Source organism: Dipodomys merriami, unplaced genomic scaffold (assembly GCF_024711535.1).
Source record: "Dipodomys merriami isolate MVZ:Mamm:240054 unplaced genomic scaffold, mDipMer1.0.p SCAF_95, whole genome shotgun sequence".
NCBI classification, from domain to species: Eukaryota; Metazoa; Chordata; class Mammalia; order Rodentia; family Heteromyidae; genus Dipodomys; species Dipodomys merriami.
Genome location: NW_027206568.1, coordinates 5,156,079 through 5,174,839, shown reverse-complemented (window position 1 = coordinate 5,174,839; position 18,761 = coordinate 5,156,079). Strand labels below are relative to the sequence as shown.

Here is an 18,761-nt window from a genome sequence, read left to right as displayed (position 1 = left end):
ACACACACACACACACAAATATGGCACTGGTGTCTCACACCTGTCATCCTAGCTATTCAGAAGGCTGAGGTCAAAGCCAGCCAGCACAGAAATGTCTGTGATGCTCTTATCTCCAATGAACCACCAAATAGCCAGAAATGGAGCTGCAGCTCAAGTGTTAGAGCACTAGCTTTGAGCACAGAAGCATAGGAACTTCACCTAGTCCCTGAGTTCAAGGCCCAGGTCTTCTACATCCAAACACACAGACAAAGACACACACAGACAAAAGACACATGAACACACAGACACACACAGTGGTAGCCCAAAGCCTCAGCAGTCCCTGAGCACCCTGAATATTCCACCACAGAGATGATGTCACTATCATCATCAGACCAACTGCAGACAAAAGTCAGAGCCTCTCACATGTCTGCAATGGTTCACAACACATCATGGCATTTCTACTGTACACATTGTTATGCAGAAAATTCAGCTACCTTTTGTTTGGTTGTAGGTTATGGGGTTTGAACTTTGGGCCTGCCAGAAGGCCCTCAGCTCTTCAGATGAAGGTGTGCGCTCTACTACTGGTGCCACAGCACCACATCCAATTTTCTGGTAGTTCATAGGGGATAAAGTCTCACAGACTTTCCTGACCAAGCTGGCTTTGAACCGTGATCCTCAGATCTCAGCCTCCTGAGTAACTAGGATGACAGTTATGAGCCACTGGCAGCGCCTGGCTACACCCAACTTCTTTTTTTTTTCAGCTCTTTTCTTTCTTTCTTTTTTTATTGTGAAAATACTATGAAGAGGGGTTACAATTACATGGGCAAGATAAGGAGTACATTTCTTATCAAGCATTGTAGCCTCCTCAGCAGCCACCTTCTTATACCAAGGGAAAACCCAACTCATCAAGACACAAACCAAATGTAACCCTACACTTCAGAATTGGTCACCAGCATCCAAAAACTTCTTCCATGAATGGAGAGCATATAATTGACACTACCATCCCACCCCTGCTCCCATTCACCCACTCCCTGCCTGCCACAGGCCACGACCTCTGGAGATCTTGGTAAGACACCACCCACCCTGCTATGGCTTCACACAGGGGTAAACCTGGGGAGTTATTAGAAATGTCTCTACTGTGAGGCCAGCATCTGGTCTCACAACCTCAACCACCCCAATACTTCACTATCTCTTGCAAGCAAGGAAGGGGTATCTTTATTTCTTGTTTGGTTTTTTGTTTTTGTTTTTGTTTTTGTTTTTTTTGGTTGAAAGCCTTGAACTCAGGGCTTGGGTACTGTAACTGATGTCTAATTTTCCTAAAGGCCAGTGTTCTGCCACTTGAGCCACAGTGCCACTTCCAGTTGGAGATTGGAGATGAGGCGCTGGAGGGACTTTCTTGCCAGGGCTGGGAAATGAGATCCACTGCATTTCAGACTCCCGAGTGGCCAGGATGACAGATGTGGGATGACAGGTATGAGCCAGCGGCTCATGGCTTAAGGTGTCTAGTCCTTCAGAATTTCCACCTAGTCCTCCTCTAGAAGATACCACCTAGACACCCCTCTACCTCCCTCAGAGACAGCAAAGGGAGGCTAGAATCTGGGTGTGGCCATGGGGATTAAAGGGCCCACTCCACATCACTAATCCCCTCTAAGCTCCCATCTGCCTCCCCCGGATTGCCTGGTCTTCCAGGGCAGATCAGACCCACTAGAAGTTCTGGGGCCTGCCCTATGTCCCCATGCCCCACCAAAGCGATACCTGAGGACTTCCGGGGCCAACTGCTCCATGTCCTGGTGGAAGACCTGGGGAGCCTTGCTGAAAACTGGGTCAGGGGTGCACAGGGCAGGAGTGTCCAGTTCACCTCTGTCAAAAGAGACACAAAGCACGGATGAATCTACTAAGAGCTTCAGGGCATAGCCATCCACCTGTCACCAAGGTCCCTGGGAGAACTGCTTTATGGTGACAGCCCTGGGGCCTGACCTCAGGGCCCCGATACTGTCCCTGACTTTCTTTGTCTCCAGAGGTGTGCTCTTTCAGCTGAGCCACAGTGCCACTTCCAGCCTTTTCTGTGTATGCAGGACTTAGCAATCGAACCCATGCTTTCCTGTGTGCTAGGTGAGCCCTCTACCTCTAAGACGCAATGCCAGCCCTGGATAGCTGTTCTTTTGTGATCCCTCAGGCCTGTCTTGGGACAGTCTTGCACATCTATACCAAGTCTCTCACCAGCAGCCCTGTCTGGAAATAAACATGCTCTGCTATGTTGTCTCCAAGAAGCCCTTTCTTATCACCTTGGCATAGCTGGAGCCTCTCTGCTGTGCAGGCTGCCAGACTTGTGAAGCTCTGACTTCCAGCCAGTGTGGGTTGAGAATGCACAAAGGGGAAGGCCTGGATTCCACCACCGGATTTCTGAAGGCCCTGATACACCACCAAGGGCAGGTGTTGTATCATACTCCATGAGAGGGGCTCGAGGCCTGGGCAATCTGTGGGCAACAAGACAGGACCATTTCTTTGTGTGGGCTTGAACTGAGGATTTGGGAGCTGTCTCTCTGAGTTTAATTGCTCAAGGCTGGTGCTCTACCACTTGAGCGACAGCTCCACTTCTGGCTTTTTGGTGGTTCCATGGAAAGTAGATTTTCATGGGCTTTCCAGCTTATGGCTGGCTTCAAACTGTCATCCTCAGATCTCAGCCTCCCAAGTAGCCACGATGACAGGCATGAGCCTGAACTCCAGGTGACAAGCACCAAAGTTTTTTTGGTTTTTGTTGGCTCACGTTCATTTCTTATCAACTAGCAAGCCTAAGTTAAAATAATCAGTTACAGGGGATCAAATTCCTCTCCTAGTTCAGTTAATCCAAGGAGATAAAGTGTCTTTGGAAAGGGCTAGTCTGGGTTGCCTTAGGGATGTTTGTGTGTTTGCGTGTGTGTATGTGTGTGAGTGTTGGGGTCCCTACCCTCAGCTCTGTGGTGCCTCATCCTCCCAGCAGGGAGTGCATCCAGGATCTTGACCCCAAGGGAGGTGGATGGGAGAGGGTACCTAAGGTCACATCCAGGGGGATGATTTGAATTCTGTCCTGCAACCTAAGCCTGGACAGATAAAGGAGAGAAGGAGAGGGTTGAGGGAACATCAAAGTTATCCCCTTACATTTGGCTGAATGTACCATCGAGAAAACTGAATACATCTTTCTTGGTAGTCAGTTAGAAGGTATACAGTGTTCATTTATTTTATGATTGTGTTAGTCCTAGGGCTTGGATTAGGGCCTGGGTGTTATCCCTTAGCTTCTTTTGTTAAGGCTGAGGCTCTACCACTTGAGCCACAGCACCAAATCTGGCTTTTTTCTCTGTAGTTTTGGGGAGGGAGGTGGTTTATGGGAGATAAGAATCTCCTGGACTTTCCTGCCTGGGCTGTTCTGAGTCACAGCCATCAGACCTCAGCCTCCCAAAGAGCCAGGATGATGGGTGGGAGCCATGAGCTCCTGACTGCCACCATCCATTTATAATCACTTAAGCCCAGGGCTGGGCAACCCACACTACACCTCCTTGTTGGGAGTAGGAAGCAGACATGAGTGGGTTTGATACTTCAACAGCCTACCTATCTTTGAGCATTTTTCTGGGTCAGTTTGATGGTGGCTTCATCCTTATCCACAGCAATGACATGGCTCTGTCACAAGAACAAATGTCCAACGGGAGGTGTCAGGTCTGGGGTCTTTCCTCTGAACCCCGCCACCATAACCAAAATGACACTTCCGAGCAAAGGGTAGTACACACAGAGTGTTTTTATTGTCTTGTAGCCAGGGTCTTGTCAGATAGGTGGGGGTAGAAGTCAGAAGCCCTGGATTATGCTGGGCAGGGGGACAAGGTGACACCTCCTCATCCACTTTTCTTCAACGGTGTAGCAGAGGGATGTAGGGAAGAAATCATGTGATGGACAATGAATAACCATCACGGTCTAGCCCGGGCACAGAGGGGCTTACCTCAAGGGGCTGGTTCAACAGGCTGAGCAAAACAGCTCCTGTCCCATAGCCCACCTTCAGAATGAGAGGGCCACCTTGGGTTCCAGGCACATGGGGATGCTGGGCCACCTCCTCTAGCACTCATTCAACCAATTCCTGAGAGAGAAAGAGAGAGGGAGAGAGAGAGAGAGACAGACAGACAGACAGAAGACAGAAGACAGACAGACAGATTGAGAGAGACAGAGAGAGAGAGAGACAGAGAGAGAGACAGAGAGAGAGAAAGAGAGAGAGAGAGAGAGAGAGAGAGAGAGAGAGAGAGAGAGAGAGAGAGAGAGAGAGAGAGAGAGAGCGGGGGAGAGAGAGAGAAAGACCAAAGTCCAGAATTACACTTAAGCCAGGTGCCGGCGGCTCAGACCTTTAATCCTACCTACACAGGAGGCTGAGATGTGAAGATTTTGGTTCATAGCTGGCTCAGGAGGAATGTCTGTGAGACTCTTATCCTCAAAGAACCAACAGAAAACCGGAAGTGATGCTGTATCTCAGGGGGTAGAGTACTAGCCTTGTTCTGAAGAGCTCAGGCATAGTATCCAGGCCCAGAATTCAATCCCCACAAATGACAAGAAGTGGACTTCCCACCACAAGAAGTGGACTGAATAACACCCACTGTTCTAGGAAGCATGGAAGAAAAATCAGGCCAAGATTCTTGTTAGCTGGAGGTCATGAGTAGGTCACCTGGCTTCTCCATTACTCATTTTCCCCAGCTGGAAAAATGAATAGAATGAAGGATCCCTTCCTCATGGAGACAGGGTAATGATGAAAGACAGCCATGTTTTGTTTCATAATCCCACACCTGTTGCATGATTAATAACAGACCCCATCTGAGCCCTTCCCGGGCAACTCCCTGTCATGTGCTCACAAAATTGTTAACTCTATATGACACCTGCTCCCTCTGTGCCTGGCCCTGCTCCAGAGATCCCTCTGTATTAATCCCTTATTTATTCACAACTGTCCCATGAGGAGACTGAGGTCCGATGGTCGACATCCAACCCAGAGCTTCACCTGTGGTCAAGAATCAGCTGCCGTGAACTAAGAGTTTGGGACAATCCGTCTAAAAAGATGACTGAGCAGGGCGCTAAATGTCTACCACCACCACCCCCCACACACACATACACACAAACACTTCTCCACCGTCCTTTGCAGGCAAAGATGTTTTACTTTCTTTCTTTTTGTTGGTTGTGGGGCTTGAACTCTGGGCCTGGGTGCTATCCCTGAGCTCTTCAGCTCATGTCCAGCACTCTACTACTTGAGCCACAGCACCACTTCCAGTTTTCTGTTGCATTATTGGAGAGAAGAGTCTGAGGGTCTTTCTTGCCCAAGCTGGCTTTCACCCATGATCCTAAGATTCAGCTCCTGAGTACTTAGGATGACAAACATGAGCCACTGGCACCCAGCCAAAGATGCTTTTCTATGCCTGTCATCCTATCCCCTCAGGAGACTGAGTTCTGAGGACTGCAGTTGGATGCAACCCTTGGCATCAAAGTCATTCAGAACTCTTATATCCAATTAAACACCCAAAAACCTTGCAAGTGTAGCTGTGGCTCAAATGGTAGAGGGCTAGCTTTGAGCATGAAAAAGGGATGGTACCCAGGCCCTAGTTTTAAGCTTTTTCTACTTAGAGCCACCCAAGAAAAGGAAGCAGGTGAGCACACGGGAGCTCAAAGCTCACACATAATACTCAAGACTCACAGAATAGACCCCATCCTGCTCTGAGTCTCTACATTCTATGTCCTAGATGATGGCAGGCTGAGATGGGACTGACCATGCACCAACTCAGGACATTCAAGTACAATCTCATACTGAGGATCTCGTGACGTCATCAAGGACTCAAGATCTCTCACTGTCCTGCCTTGACAGTGGGCAGTCAGGTGAGATCTAGTTATCCAAACAAAGGATATGGGAATGAATGAATTTCTCAGCCAAGGGATGCAGACTGGAGGGCTCTAGGTCCCTCTATCTCGGGAAGGAGAAAAGTGCGGATCCATCTCAGGAATGTTCCTGGGTTGTTAGTATCCTCTAAGAAACAAGCCTGCTCCCAGCCTAGTGCCTCCTGTTTTCCCACTAGCCTCGACCTTCAGTCGGGGTCTCCCACATCTGCCATCTAGACTAAAGGCTGAGCCAGCAAAGAGACCAACCTCTACCTCTGAGGATGGCAGTCATGGGGCCCTAGAGTGCCCCAGAAGAAGTCTGGGAGCAACACGGGTCTGAATCTTGCCCTCATTTCCTGGGTGTCCTGTTCCAGTAGCACGCTTACCTCTGTCTCTGGTCGAGGAATGAACACTGGGCGTGTCATCTTCAGATTGAGCCAGCAAAAGTGCCAGTCCCCAAGGATGTACTGCACAGGCATCCTACAGTGGATGACAGCCAGGTTGTCAACGGTGAACCCAGAGTGCCAGGACTTTTTATAGCCATGTTTCTGGGTTGAAGATTCTCTCACTGATGGTCTAGGTTGTCAGTTGAGGTCATGGCTCCAATGGCCTGACACAATGGATCTGAGATTGTCATCCCTCTTCATCTTCCTGCTTATCCCTTGCCACCCCCCCTCTTCCCACTCCCTCACCCTATACCTCCCTAGCCCTTGGACAGTTTCTTCTTATCTGACCAGAAAATAAACTCCGTGAGCCAGGGGAGATTGAAACTCTGTGACCCACCCTGAGTCCTAGGGACTTCACCCGAGGCTTTTTCCCTCTTCAGTCAGCAACCACTCAGATTTGGATGTCATGAAGTTGCTGATGTCATGAATGGGTCAGTGTCTTGGTCCTACACACTAACTTTAGGCTCTGAAACTGTCCCCACAGAGATTGTGAATGGTTGGCTCCCTTGATCCAAGGACTCCAAACCAAGGCTTGCATGCTCCCTTCTTCCTTCCTTTCCTCCTTTTCTCCCTCTATCCTTCCCTCCTCTCTTTCTCTTTCCTTTCATTGTGTCACTCCTGGGCATGAACTTAGAGCCTGGGTGCTGTCCCTGAGCCTTTTTACTCAAGGCCAACAGACTACAGCTTGAGCTACTCATCCAATTCTGGCACTTCTTTTTAGTAGTCAGTTGGAGATAAGAGTCTTACAGGCTTTTCTGCCTGGCCCTTAAGCCTCAATCCTCCTATCTCAGCCTCCTAAGTAGCTAGGATGACAGGTGTCAGGCACCAGCATCCAGCTCAAACCAAGATTTCTTCATGTGCTGTGGAACCAGCACTGGAACCTTTCATCCTGTATGACCCTCCACTCTCTCCCCCCCAGGTACTGGCATACACTGTAATGTTTTGTTAGATAAATAGATGAGCATCTGTGTATGACAATACTACAGAAAAGTCCCATCCAACTCAGGTAAGCATCCTGGGTGGGGGTAAACCTGATGTAGCTCTTCCACAGTTCTCTTCTCCCTCTTCCCTCTTCCCACCCTCCTGGTGCCACCGCACTTAACTGTTTTGGTTCCAAGGACGTGAGCCATGATGTACTCACTGTATTCTGGGGCATCTTGGATGCCTATCTTCTCAAAGATCTCTGTCCAGCCACTGACCAGCTGTATGGCACTCAGTTCCCCACTCAGCTGTGAACAAGGTTGTTGTGAGGAGAAAACCTGGCTCAAGGGGCCTCCTCGGCAGTCCCTAGGGCCAGACAGTATGGTCCACCATATCCGGCCCCCAATTTTCATGTTGCAGAAAAGGATCTCTGAGGCATCCTGGGTCTCTGAATCTCCCAGAGTCCAGTACAGGTCCTGGGAATTGTCTCTGCTCACAGCGATCAGGCTGCTGGTGGCTTGTTTTAGTGTCACTTTCATTATGTTTTCCTGTCATACATCGGGTCTTAGGATTCCAGGATCGGCTTTGGTTCTGGAAGCTGCACCCCAGGCTAGTGAGATGGAAGCTGAGACAGAGCTGTCACAATCTGAGTTCAAGCCACGTGCATGGCCAAAAACAAACAAAAAAATTAAAATTAAAAAGTAAAACAATTAAAAAATTAAAACAATTTTAAAAATTAAAAAAATTATTTATCTCCCTGTTTTGCAATTCGTGCCATTTTTTCTGCCAAGCCTGGGATTTGAACTCAAAGTCTGGATAAATAGGCAGCACTGTTGGGCTAGGGGAATCACACCATACTTGAAGCCAAGAAAGTCAGGCCTCTTTCCTAGGTCTGAATTCAAGCCTCAGTCCTGCAAAACATACTCCTTATATACATTTTATTTACATTTTAAAGACAGGATTTATACTTCCATATAGTCAGACAATATCATGTTTGGTGTGTTTATTCATTTCATTTCTTGTTTTATTCATTTATTTACCATTTATTTTATTGACTCTGATGACACTTATACCATTTATTACGATTTTTTACTTCCTATCACATAGCATCTAGATTTGTAGATGTGTTCACTATCATGCCTGACACCCAGGACTCTCTCAGGAAAGGAAAACATGTGTCACACTCAGCTTCTTACTCCAAGATTAAATTTTTGGCTGTGCTGGGATGTGAACTCGGGGCCTAGCAGGCCCAATTCATGAATGGGTAAGGGTGAACACAGCAACTTCTAGCCAATGAAGCTGTGAGGTGGTTCCAAGGCACTGAGATGGAGCCCCAGGTTTGGCCAAAACAGTGATACATGGATTGGCAGATGGTGGTATACAATTAATACATATTGGTAAAGAGTGCCAGAGCCATCTATCTGACTGAATGATGCCTACTACATTCCTACCAACTCTTAGGTATTTATTATACTGCCTTTGAAGTAATATTATTCTTTTCATGCTTAATAAACTATCAATTAAAATCAATCAGCACCCTAGGATTATTACACCCACTTTTAGACTCGACTGATTCACGAAATACTTTTTCAATCAGTATTCCTATGCATAGGAACGAGTCTCTTGTGCTGTCCTGCCATTGGTAGGTGTCAGGACTTAGATTTTTAACCCAGGGCCTATGTTGACAGGTTGGCCTATTTCTTCCCTGATGACCCACCAGCCTTCAGGAATAGAAGTTCAGCTCTACTTTGCAGCCATGTCATTCAGACTCAGGACGGTCACCCTGCAAATAAAAAAATAATGTAAAATCCCCAGTCCTCTGCAGCTCGCCACTTTCTGTGCTGTCCTACTTTTTTTTTTCTTCATGCAAGTCCTCTGGGCCTAGAATCCCAGGATAGACTATGGGTGAGAGGCTGCAGCCCAGTCTAGGCAATCAGAGCTGAGGTATAGTTGCCATGACCTGAGTTCAAGCTCCATGGTTGTCAAAAAAAAATCCCCCTGGTTTGGAATTTCTGCCAGTTTTTTTTTTCCTAGCCTGGGATTTGAACTCAGGATCTTGGTAAACCTGTAGCAATGTGAGGGAAGGTGCAGAGTTTCTACTACTTGAGTTCAAATCTTGTGCCAAGACAAAAGGAAAAAATTAAGTCACTGACCTCAGCTGGGGTTTCGGGAGATAGCTGTGGTGGTGGGAGGGAAGGGATGGCAAGGGGAAAACAAAGGAGGAGGCAGCAATGCTCAATAGTAAATGTACTCATTACTTTGCTCATGTAACTGTAACCCCTCTATACAACGTTTTTCAACAAAAAATGTACAAAAAAGGAAACAATTTATAGATCGGAGAACCACTTTGCAGGTAAGGGAAGGATGTCTGAATAGATATACAAACTGCTGTTTTTACAATCTTCAGTACGGAACTGAATAAAAATCACTGCTTCCATTTAAAATAATTAAGTGACAGTCTTGAAAGTGGGGCCAGTATTTCTGCCACTGCTGGGATTTGATCTCACCATCCGGGTAACTCTTTTGTATCGTAGGTTAAGGGGAAGCTCACTGTCCTTGAGGAAAAGAAATTCAGGGTAGAGTTCCCAGGGCCTGAATTAAGTCCCTATAATGGAAAATAATATGTGTGTACATGTGTAATATATGTTACATATTACATGTCTATGTTTAATACAAACTATGATTTTTTATTATTGATTTTGTATTTCTGTATTTCTATATTTTATTCATTTACTAATTGTTTATTGTATTAATATTATTTTTCACATAATATTTATTACATTTTGCACATCTATTATAGAATTATACACAACAATTTAGGACATTGACTCATTTTTCATTAATACTTTAAAATAAAGGCATTTGTCACAGTCTTCACATGTTTAGAGCCTTTCCCAAATATGAGATTTGACTTGTTTATCTTTAATACCTTCCTATAGGAATTTCTTTAGATGATTTATACTCAGAAACCTTTCCTTGAGGATAGGCAAGTTGAGGGATAAAATTGTAAAGGTGGGACTGGGAATGTGGCTTAGTGGTAGAGAGCTTGCTCAGCATGCATGAATGCCAGGGTTTGAATCCTCAGTGCCACATACTCAGAAAAAGCCAGAAGCTGTGGAGTGCCCAAGTGGTAGAGCACTAGCCTTGAGAAAAAGAAGCATGGAGACAGTACGAAGGCCCTAAGTTCAAGCCCCAGCACTGGCAAAAATGATAGGCCAGATGCCAGTGGCTCACACCTAGAACCCTATCTTCTCAGGAGGCTGAGATCCGAAGACCACAGTCCAAAAACAGCCTGGCAAGTAAAACCTGTTAGACTCTTATCACCAATGAACCTCCAAAAGGCCCCATGTGGCACTGTGGCTCAAGTGGTAGAGTTTCGCCTTGAGATGAAGAGCTCAGCGACAGTGCCCAGGCTTGAGTTTGAGACACACTATGGGAAAAAAGTGAGGGTTAATCAAAGTACTTTTCCAATTTGCTAATTAGGAGAATATTCTCTGGAAAATGAACGCTGATGTACACCAGAATTGGAGTCAGAGCTCAAGGTTCAACTGTAGCTGATCCATATGCCCAGCCTCTCAGACACTAGCATTATAACCTTGTGTCCTAGAGTTCTGAAAGATCCATTGGTGAAAGGCTTAATATGCTCCTCAAGTCCTTTGTCATAAGTAGTTGACTTGTATTGTCAATGTTATTACAGTTCTGACCTAGCAAGTCCCAGTAGCCAAGGCCCATCCCCTAGCTCAGGAGGCTGAGGTCTGAGGATCACAGGGTGAAGCCAGCCAGGTCAGGAAATTCTATGACACTCTGACTTCCACTTCTGAAAGGGCAGATTTTCAAGAGCTTCCTGGGTTTTCCTTGGTGATGAGAAGTTACTTGTACTTGTGTTGAACTCAAGGCCTGCGCACTGTCTCTAGCACTCTACTACTGGAGCCACAGCACCAATTCTGGCTTTTTCTGTGCATGTGCTACAGAGGAATGAACCCAGAGCTTCTTGCATGCTAGGCACTAATCCACATTCCCAGCCCTCTCATATTTTTCTTAATGGTAGTTTCTACATAAGTATGCTACCACTTTACATTCCCCAAGTTTAATTTTCTGAATACAAGTTATTTCAAAAACCCTGATCTTCTCTTCCCTTGCCTGATTTGTGACTGTTCCTGCCTTGGCTTAATAATAATATGAAATAAAGGATGCTGAGATCTTATGTGTGTATCATATGAGGACACAGGCCTGGAACTCTGGAAGAGAAAAGACATGGGCATGAAAAGAAGAGAATGATGCAGTATGTGCAACAAGCCTATGTGAAAAATAAATCTGTACATAAAAGGAGAAGCATTGCATACCATCTGATTGCACTCAAAGAGGTAATATGCACATATAAGTAGGTAGGACACTCATACATAAACTTGGCCTTCTCTTTTTGAATTTTTTTGGTGGACATCCCAGGGCTTAAACTCAGGGCCCTATATGTTCCTCAGCTGTTTTGTTAAAGTCTGAGACTCTACAACTGCCACAGCTCCACTTCAAGCCACCTGGGTTAATTGGACATAAGCGCCTGCCAGGCTTTCCTGCCTCGTCTGTCGTGTATCTCCTGCTCGGCTTTCTTTCTCAAAGCTGGAGCTCTACCCTCTGGGCCACTGAGTCACTTCTGGTTTTCTGGTGGTTTATTGGAAATAAGAGTTTCGCAGACTTTCCTGCTCGGGCTGGCTTTGAACAGAGATCTACTGAGAAGACTCTAAGTGGCTTTGCTCAGGGATTTGGCTGAGGAACTGTTCCACACAAACCCTTAGTCTAAATCTCGAGAGGTACTAGAGAAAAAAGGAAACACGAAGATTCTTCAGTTGTGTTCTAGATACTTCAGGTTGGAGACACAAAACACTCATAGTATTAGATAAATTTATAGGCCTAAGGAGCAATTCAGACAGTATGAGGATCGCTCCAGCTTTTGGTCCTCTCGTCCTGAGACAGTAAATTCACTGCAGCTCAATGCTAAGTGATTGAACTGGCATGTCCTGTGGACATTTGCTGCCAAAATCATGTCACACTCATTTCTCACTTTTGGCTTCAAACCTGTGACCAGAGGAGAAGATGAGGAGAGAAAATCCTTCTCAGAGAAAGCACCTATAAAGAACATTGGGTAGTTGACTTATAAATTCAAAGCATTGGAATGGTGCTGTTAAGTAGTCAGATTGTCCAGATTAAAAAATGAAGAAGAAAAGAAAGGCAGGTGCCAGTGGCTGCTGACTGTAACCCCAGCTCCTCAGGAGGCTGAGATGTAGAGAATCTGAGTTTGAATCCAGCCAGCATAGGAAAGTCCATGACACTGTTATTTCTAAGAGATCACAGAAAACACAGAAGTGGGGCTGTGGCTCCAGGTTAATGCACTACACTTGAGCAAAAGTAACTCAGGGACAACGCCTATGCTCATAGTTCAACCCCAGGACCTACTTCCATGTATTGTGCATGTGTGGATGTATTCCTATAAGTGAAGCTCCAGATTAGCTATGATGAAAGGCACCAAGCTAGAAAATTTGTTTTCAAAAAAATGATTTCATAACACAGAGACTGCTTTCATGACAGTGCATGTTCCTGGGCTCCCCTCATAGTTCCCAATGCAGCCTGAGGGTTTCTCTGCCTCCCAGGCCTGCTGGAAGAAGTCTATCTCATTGTCTGAACAGGCAGACAAAAGGCCTCAGTCCTGTACAGCTGTGTAACAAACAACTCCATCTGGGCCAATTAGTGAGGATGAGTGTGGATGGGCTGTGAAGGTCAGGACAAAAAGGCCTCTTTGTACCCCAAGCTATCTCTCTCCCCAGTGCTCCGGGTTGACAGGCAGCCTTCATTTGGGCCACCTCCTGTGGCAGGCCAAGTTCCCAGCACTTATCCTGCCTTTGTGAGACTACATTCTGGTGTTCAGATACAGTGCTCAATATAATTCGGGAGTCCTTCTGGCAGACAACTAGGGCACTTAACTTCAAGAAATGTTTCATTGAGGGTGATGATGGGCCTATGATGCCTCTGCTAGGTTTCCGGAAGCTTTGGAAATCCAAGCACATGTCTGATCTTGTTTCCTGTCATCTAGGACTGCTGAAGCACTTTAGGTTTTGAAACCTTTGACCTCTCCTAGTTGAGCCCTGGGTGACAAGGTTTTGGGGTTGAACACAGGGCCTGGGTGCTGACCATGAGCTCAGCGCAGGAGCCCAGTGCTTTACCATTTTGTGTCACAGCTTTACTTCTGGTGTGTGAGTGTATCTGTGTGTGTGTGTGTGTGTGTGTGTGTGTGTGTGTGTGTGTGTGTGTGTGTGTGTGCATGCGTGTGCACACATACACCAGTCCTGGAGTTTGAACTCAGGACCTGAGCATTGTACCTAATTTCTCTTGTACAATAATAGCCCTCTCCCTCTTGAGCCACACAGCCACTTTAGGCTTTTTTCTAGTGATGTGTTCCTGAGAAGTCAAGTCCAGGGTTTCATAGATGCAAAGCACTCTATCCCTAAGGCACATTCCCTGCCCTCTACTTCAGGTTTGTTATTCATGCCATATTTTTCTGCCAGTCCTGGGATTTGAACTCAGGGCCGAGGTACATCTACAGCACTGTGGGAGAAGGGGAAGCTCACCATGCTGGTAGACAAGAAAGTCAGGCCTGTTCCCAGGGCCTGAATTCAAGTCATAGCTCTTGCAAAAATAATATTCTCATGCATTTTAAATATAGGATTCATATTTACATACACATGTTTACTGCATATTACAGTTAGTCATTCATTTTATTTTTTGTTTTATTTATTTCTTATGTATTTTAGTGAGTATGATTACACACATAACCTTTTTTACGTCTTATTACATAGGACATAGATTTGCCAATGTACTATAGCTCATTCGTGAGACCCAGGACATTCACTGATAAGGAAGACAAATGGGACATTTGGATTCTTCCACCAGGATTACTTAAGTTTTTGGCAGTTCTGTGATTTGAACTCAGGGCCTAGAAAGCCCACCTCATGAATGGGGAGTGGGTCAATGTTAGCACACCAGTCTGATGCAAATGAAGTTGTCTAGCAAATTTGGAACTAGGAGTGGCCAATATATAAACACATAGATGTGTAAAATGCAGTGTGTGTGTATTTGCATATGCATATGCATCTATGAACGTATACAGAGAGAGACAGGTAGACATTTATGTAGATTCTAGTGTATAACTCTATATAAAGAGTGATGTCTATATCTTACTTTTGTATATTCTATGGCTACTAATTATTGGTCTAAAATTATTCCTCCATTAATTAATCACAGTAGAAGACTTAATAAAGTATTAATTAAATTAATCAATGACCTATATTTAATGCATACAATCTTACATTAGAAAGACTAGTTAATTAGTAATTCAATTAGTACATTTCAAACATTCTATTAGTGTTCCTAGAGATAGGAATCAGTTTCCTAGGACCTTCAGCCATGTGTATGTGGGAGTCCCAGGATCGAACTCAGGGCGCAGGTGTCTGGGTTAACCTCAGGCTTCACTGACAGCCCACCAGCCTCAGCCATGCAAAGTCATGTACAATTTTCAAGCCAAATCAGTGAGACCCAGGATGGTCACTGTGCAATAGAAACAAAGGTAAAACTGTTGTGTAAAACTTTCTGGTTTTTCCTCTTCCATTTTGGTTTGTTCGTTTGTTTGTTTGTTTGCCAGTGCTGGGAGTTGAAATTGGGTCCTAGAATCCCTGGATCATCTGTGGGTGTAAAAGTTGCACCCCAGCCTAGGGTAATCAAGGCTGAGGCAGACTTGTGAAGACCTGAGTTCAAGCCCTGTGCCTGCCCCCCCCTCAAAAAAATTAAGGTTCTGGCTTGGAATTTGGGACATTTTATATGCCATACCAAGGATTTGAAATCAAGGCCTGGGAAACTCTATTTTGCTGTGGGAAAGTGGATGCTCACCCTCCTGGAATAAAAGAAAGTCAAGAGCATTTCCCAGGGCATGAATTCTAGCCCTAGGACTGGCAAAATAATATTTATATACATTTATAATTTACATCATATATATGTATTTGCGTAGGTATTACATATTGTACCTAGGAAACAATATTTTCACAGACAGCAGAAGAGGTCAACATTGGCTGCTTAATCCACCTATTGTCTTTGGAACTGCTGGGATTTGAACTCAGGGCATAGAATGCCCAATTCGTCAAGGGATCAATGAAAGCACAGCAATCTCAAACAAATACATTGCCAGGGAGTTCCCAGGACCTAAGTTTAACCTCCAGAATTGGCGAATATATAAATAGATAGATGCCTAATTGCTGCAAATACATATATATGCATAGAGTGAGAGAGAGATGTATATGTATATTCCAATGCATGTTTAAATATATAAATATATTTATAGAATGTGAGATGTCTATATATCATTAAATTACACGTAATATATTACTAATAATTATTAGGTATTAAATTATGCCTTCATTAATGATGTATCATGGTTTAAGGCACAATAAAGCACTTCCTTGTGCAATATGAGCTCAGGGACAATGTCTAAGCTCACAGTTCAAGCCTCAGGAATTGTACCAAAAAAAAAAATAGAGCCAGTAACTCCATGTGTCTGTGTATGTGTGAATGTATTTCTATCAGTGAACATCCAGAGTCGCTATGAAGAAAGGCACCCAGCTAGGAAATTTGCTTTGAATAGAATGATTTCATAGTACAGAGGGTGCTTTCAAGACAGTGCATGTTCCAGGGCTCCCCTCCCTGTTCCCAGTGTAGCCTGAGGGTTTCTCCACACCCCAGGTTGCTGGAGGAAGTCTGCTGCTTTGTTGGAACAGGCAGACAAAAAGCCTCACTCCTATACAGCTCTGTAACAAACAACTCTTTCTGGGCCAACTAGTGATGATGAGTGTAGGCTGGCCCTGAAGACCAGGAGAAAAAGGCCTCTTTGTACCCCAAGATATCTCTCTCCCCAATGCTCTGTTTTGACAGGAAACCTTCATTTGTGCCACCTCCCGGGGCAGGCCAAGTTCCCTGCACTTATCCTGTCTTTGTTAGACTGTGTTCCAGTGTTAAAACAAACTGCTACAATTAATTCAAGATTCCTTCAGGCAGACAACAACTAGGGAGCTGAACCTAAGTCAATGATTCATTATTGGCAACGGTGCCTCCGTAGGTTTTCGGAAGCTTGCTACATCTAAGGCAAGCACTCTACTACTGAGCCACCTTCCCTGCCCTTCTCCTTTTTCTTTTATCAGTCCCAAGATTTGAACTCGGGACCTAGGATCTCAGGATGGGCTGTGGGTCCATTGGCTGCACCACATCCTAGGGTGATCAAAGCTGAAGCAGAATTGCCACAATATGAGTTCAAGCCCCGGCCTGGACAAGGCCCAAGGCTGTGACTTGGAATTTGCTCCATTTTTCTGGCAGGCCTGGGATTTGAACTCAGGGTCTGGGTAACACTGTGACACTGTGGGGGAGGGGAAGCTCAATGTTGTTGAAGACAAGAATTTCAGTTTCCAGGCCTGAATTTAAGCGCCAGCACTGGAAAAATTGATATTCATATATGTGATCTTTTTACATACATGGGCTTACTCCATATGACATTTATTACCCTTATTTATTCATTATTTATTTTATTTAGTATTATTACATATATAACATTTATTTCATTTATTACATCTTATCACATGCATATATTTGCATATGGATTATACTTCATACTGAGATCCAGGATTTTTACAGAGAAAAAAAAATGTGTCAAAGTAGTCAGGATGACAGATATCAGCCACAGATGCCTAGACTGTAACATTTTGTACAGGTGTCCTTGGGTCCCATTGGTAGGGAGCTAGCCATGATCCCAACAGGGAAGGGTCAGTGGCTAGGCCCTGAGTTCAAGGTTCATGACCAAGAAAAATAAACCAAAACAATTGTCTGTAGGAGAAAATTCACTAGAGTTCAGTACATACATCATTTTGGCCCTGACATGGGGACATATCTGAGCCTCAAGGTTCTCATCTGCCCAATAATCTGGGGAGCTCTTACAAGGACCAGATGCAAGAATGTACTCAGTACACCATTCCTCATATAAAACCAATGACATAGCTGTATACCCTGTCAGGGCTGGATTTTAAAACCACCAGTGTCTGATCTCAGCTCCCCAGTATCTTGGATGACAGGGCTGAGGAAGCCCCAAGCATCCGGATCCGTGTAGCTGGGTTGCAGCAGTTTACCTCTGGCTACATCAGGTTAGATGGCAGCTCTCAGCACCAGTCTCCTAGCTTCCCTTACGATGATGTATTTGCAGTCCTATTCTTATATCTTTGCAGTCAGAACCTTCTATCATTTTGTTTTGGTGACAGTTCTGCATCTTGAGTAAGTGTCTAGACACAGTCCCTAAACTTTTATGCTCAAAGCTAGTACTGGACTGCTTGAGCAACAGCATGACTTCAGGACTTTTCTGTGCAAGTGGTAGTGAGGAATGGAACCCAGGATAGATAGATATAGATAGATAGATAGATGTATATGTATAAAACAAAAGAGATGTCTGTATATTATGAAACTGCATATATGATATTAATACCAATTATTGGCAATTAAATTATTCCTTCCTTTTTAAGTATCATGATTGAATACATAATAAAGTATTGAAAATTAGTCAATGTAGAATAATTGTGTATAATTTTAGAATATAATCATATACTAACTACTAATTTAAATGTTACTTTTATAACATTCCATTTGTACGGATGTATATCAGAATGAATTTCTTAGAACCACCCACCATTCATTAGTGGCAGTTCCAAGATTGGACCTCCAGGTCTAAGTTGCTTGTTTCAGCTATGGCTTCCCTAATAGCCCACCAAACATTAGCAATGCAGTGTCATGTACACATTCTGGGTCTTGTCATTTAGACCCAGGATGGTCACAATACAAAGAAAAAAAAAAAAAACGTAAAACCACCTTCTTGAACTTCTCAGTTTTATCCTTCTCTTTTTTATTTTTTTTTTGCCAGCTCTGAAATTTGAAGTAGGGTCGTAGGATCCAATGATCAGCTGTGGCAGAGATGCGAAGACCTGAGTTCAAGCCCTGTGGTAGGCCAAAAAACAAGTAATAATAACAGGAAGACCCTGGCTAGGAAATTGCACCATTTTTCTAGCAGTCCTGGGATTTGAACTCAGGGTCTGGGTAACTCTGTGACACTGTGTGTGAAAATGGAAGCTCACCGTCCTTGAAGACAAGAAATTCATGGGGGTGAAAAGGTGGCTCAGTGGTAGAGTGCTTGCCTTGCATGCATGAGGCTCTTGGTTCAATAACTCAGCACCACATAAGCAGAAAAAGCTGGAAGTGGCACTGTAGCTCAAGTGGTAGAGTGCTCACCTTGAACTGAAGAGCTGAGGGACAGTGCCCACGCCCAGATTTCAGGCACCATGACTGGCAAAAAAGAAAAAAGAAAAGAAAAGAAGAAAAGAAATTCAAACCAGTTCCCAGGGCCTGAATTGAAGCCCCAGAACTGGAAAAAATAATATTCATATATATGAGATCTATTTACATACATGGGTCCTACTG

General features: G+C 44.6%; 1 protein-coding gene across 1 annotated transcript in view; it reads right to left on the bottom strand.

Moving 5' to 3' along the window:
* Positions 1-366: 366 nt before the first annotated feature.
* Positions 367-18,761, bottom strand: part of LOC138821883 (endogenous retrovirus group K member 21 Env polyprotein-like) — a 55,719-nt gene continuing 37,324 nt past the window's right edge. The window contains exons 4-5 of the mRNA XM_070014353.1: positions 1,735-1,839; positions 367-406 (exon numbers count right to left, since the gene is read on the bottom strand). Of these exons, the coding sequence (XP_069870454.1) occupies positions 367-406; positions 1,735-1,839 (145 nt within the window). The remainder of the gene's footprint in view (positions 407-1,734; positions 1,840-18,761) is intronic.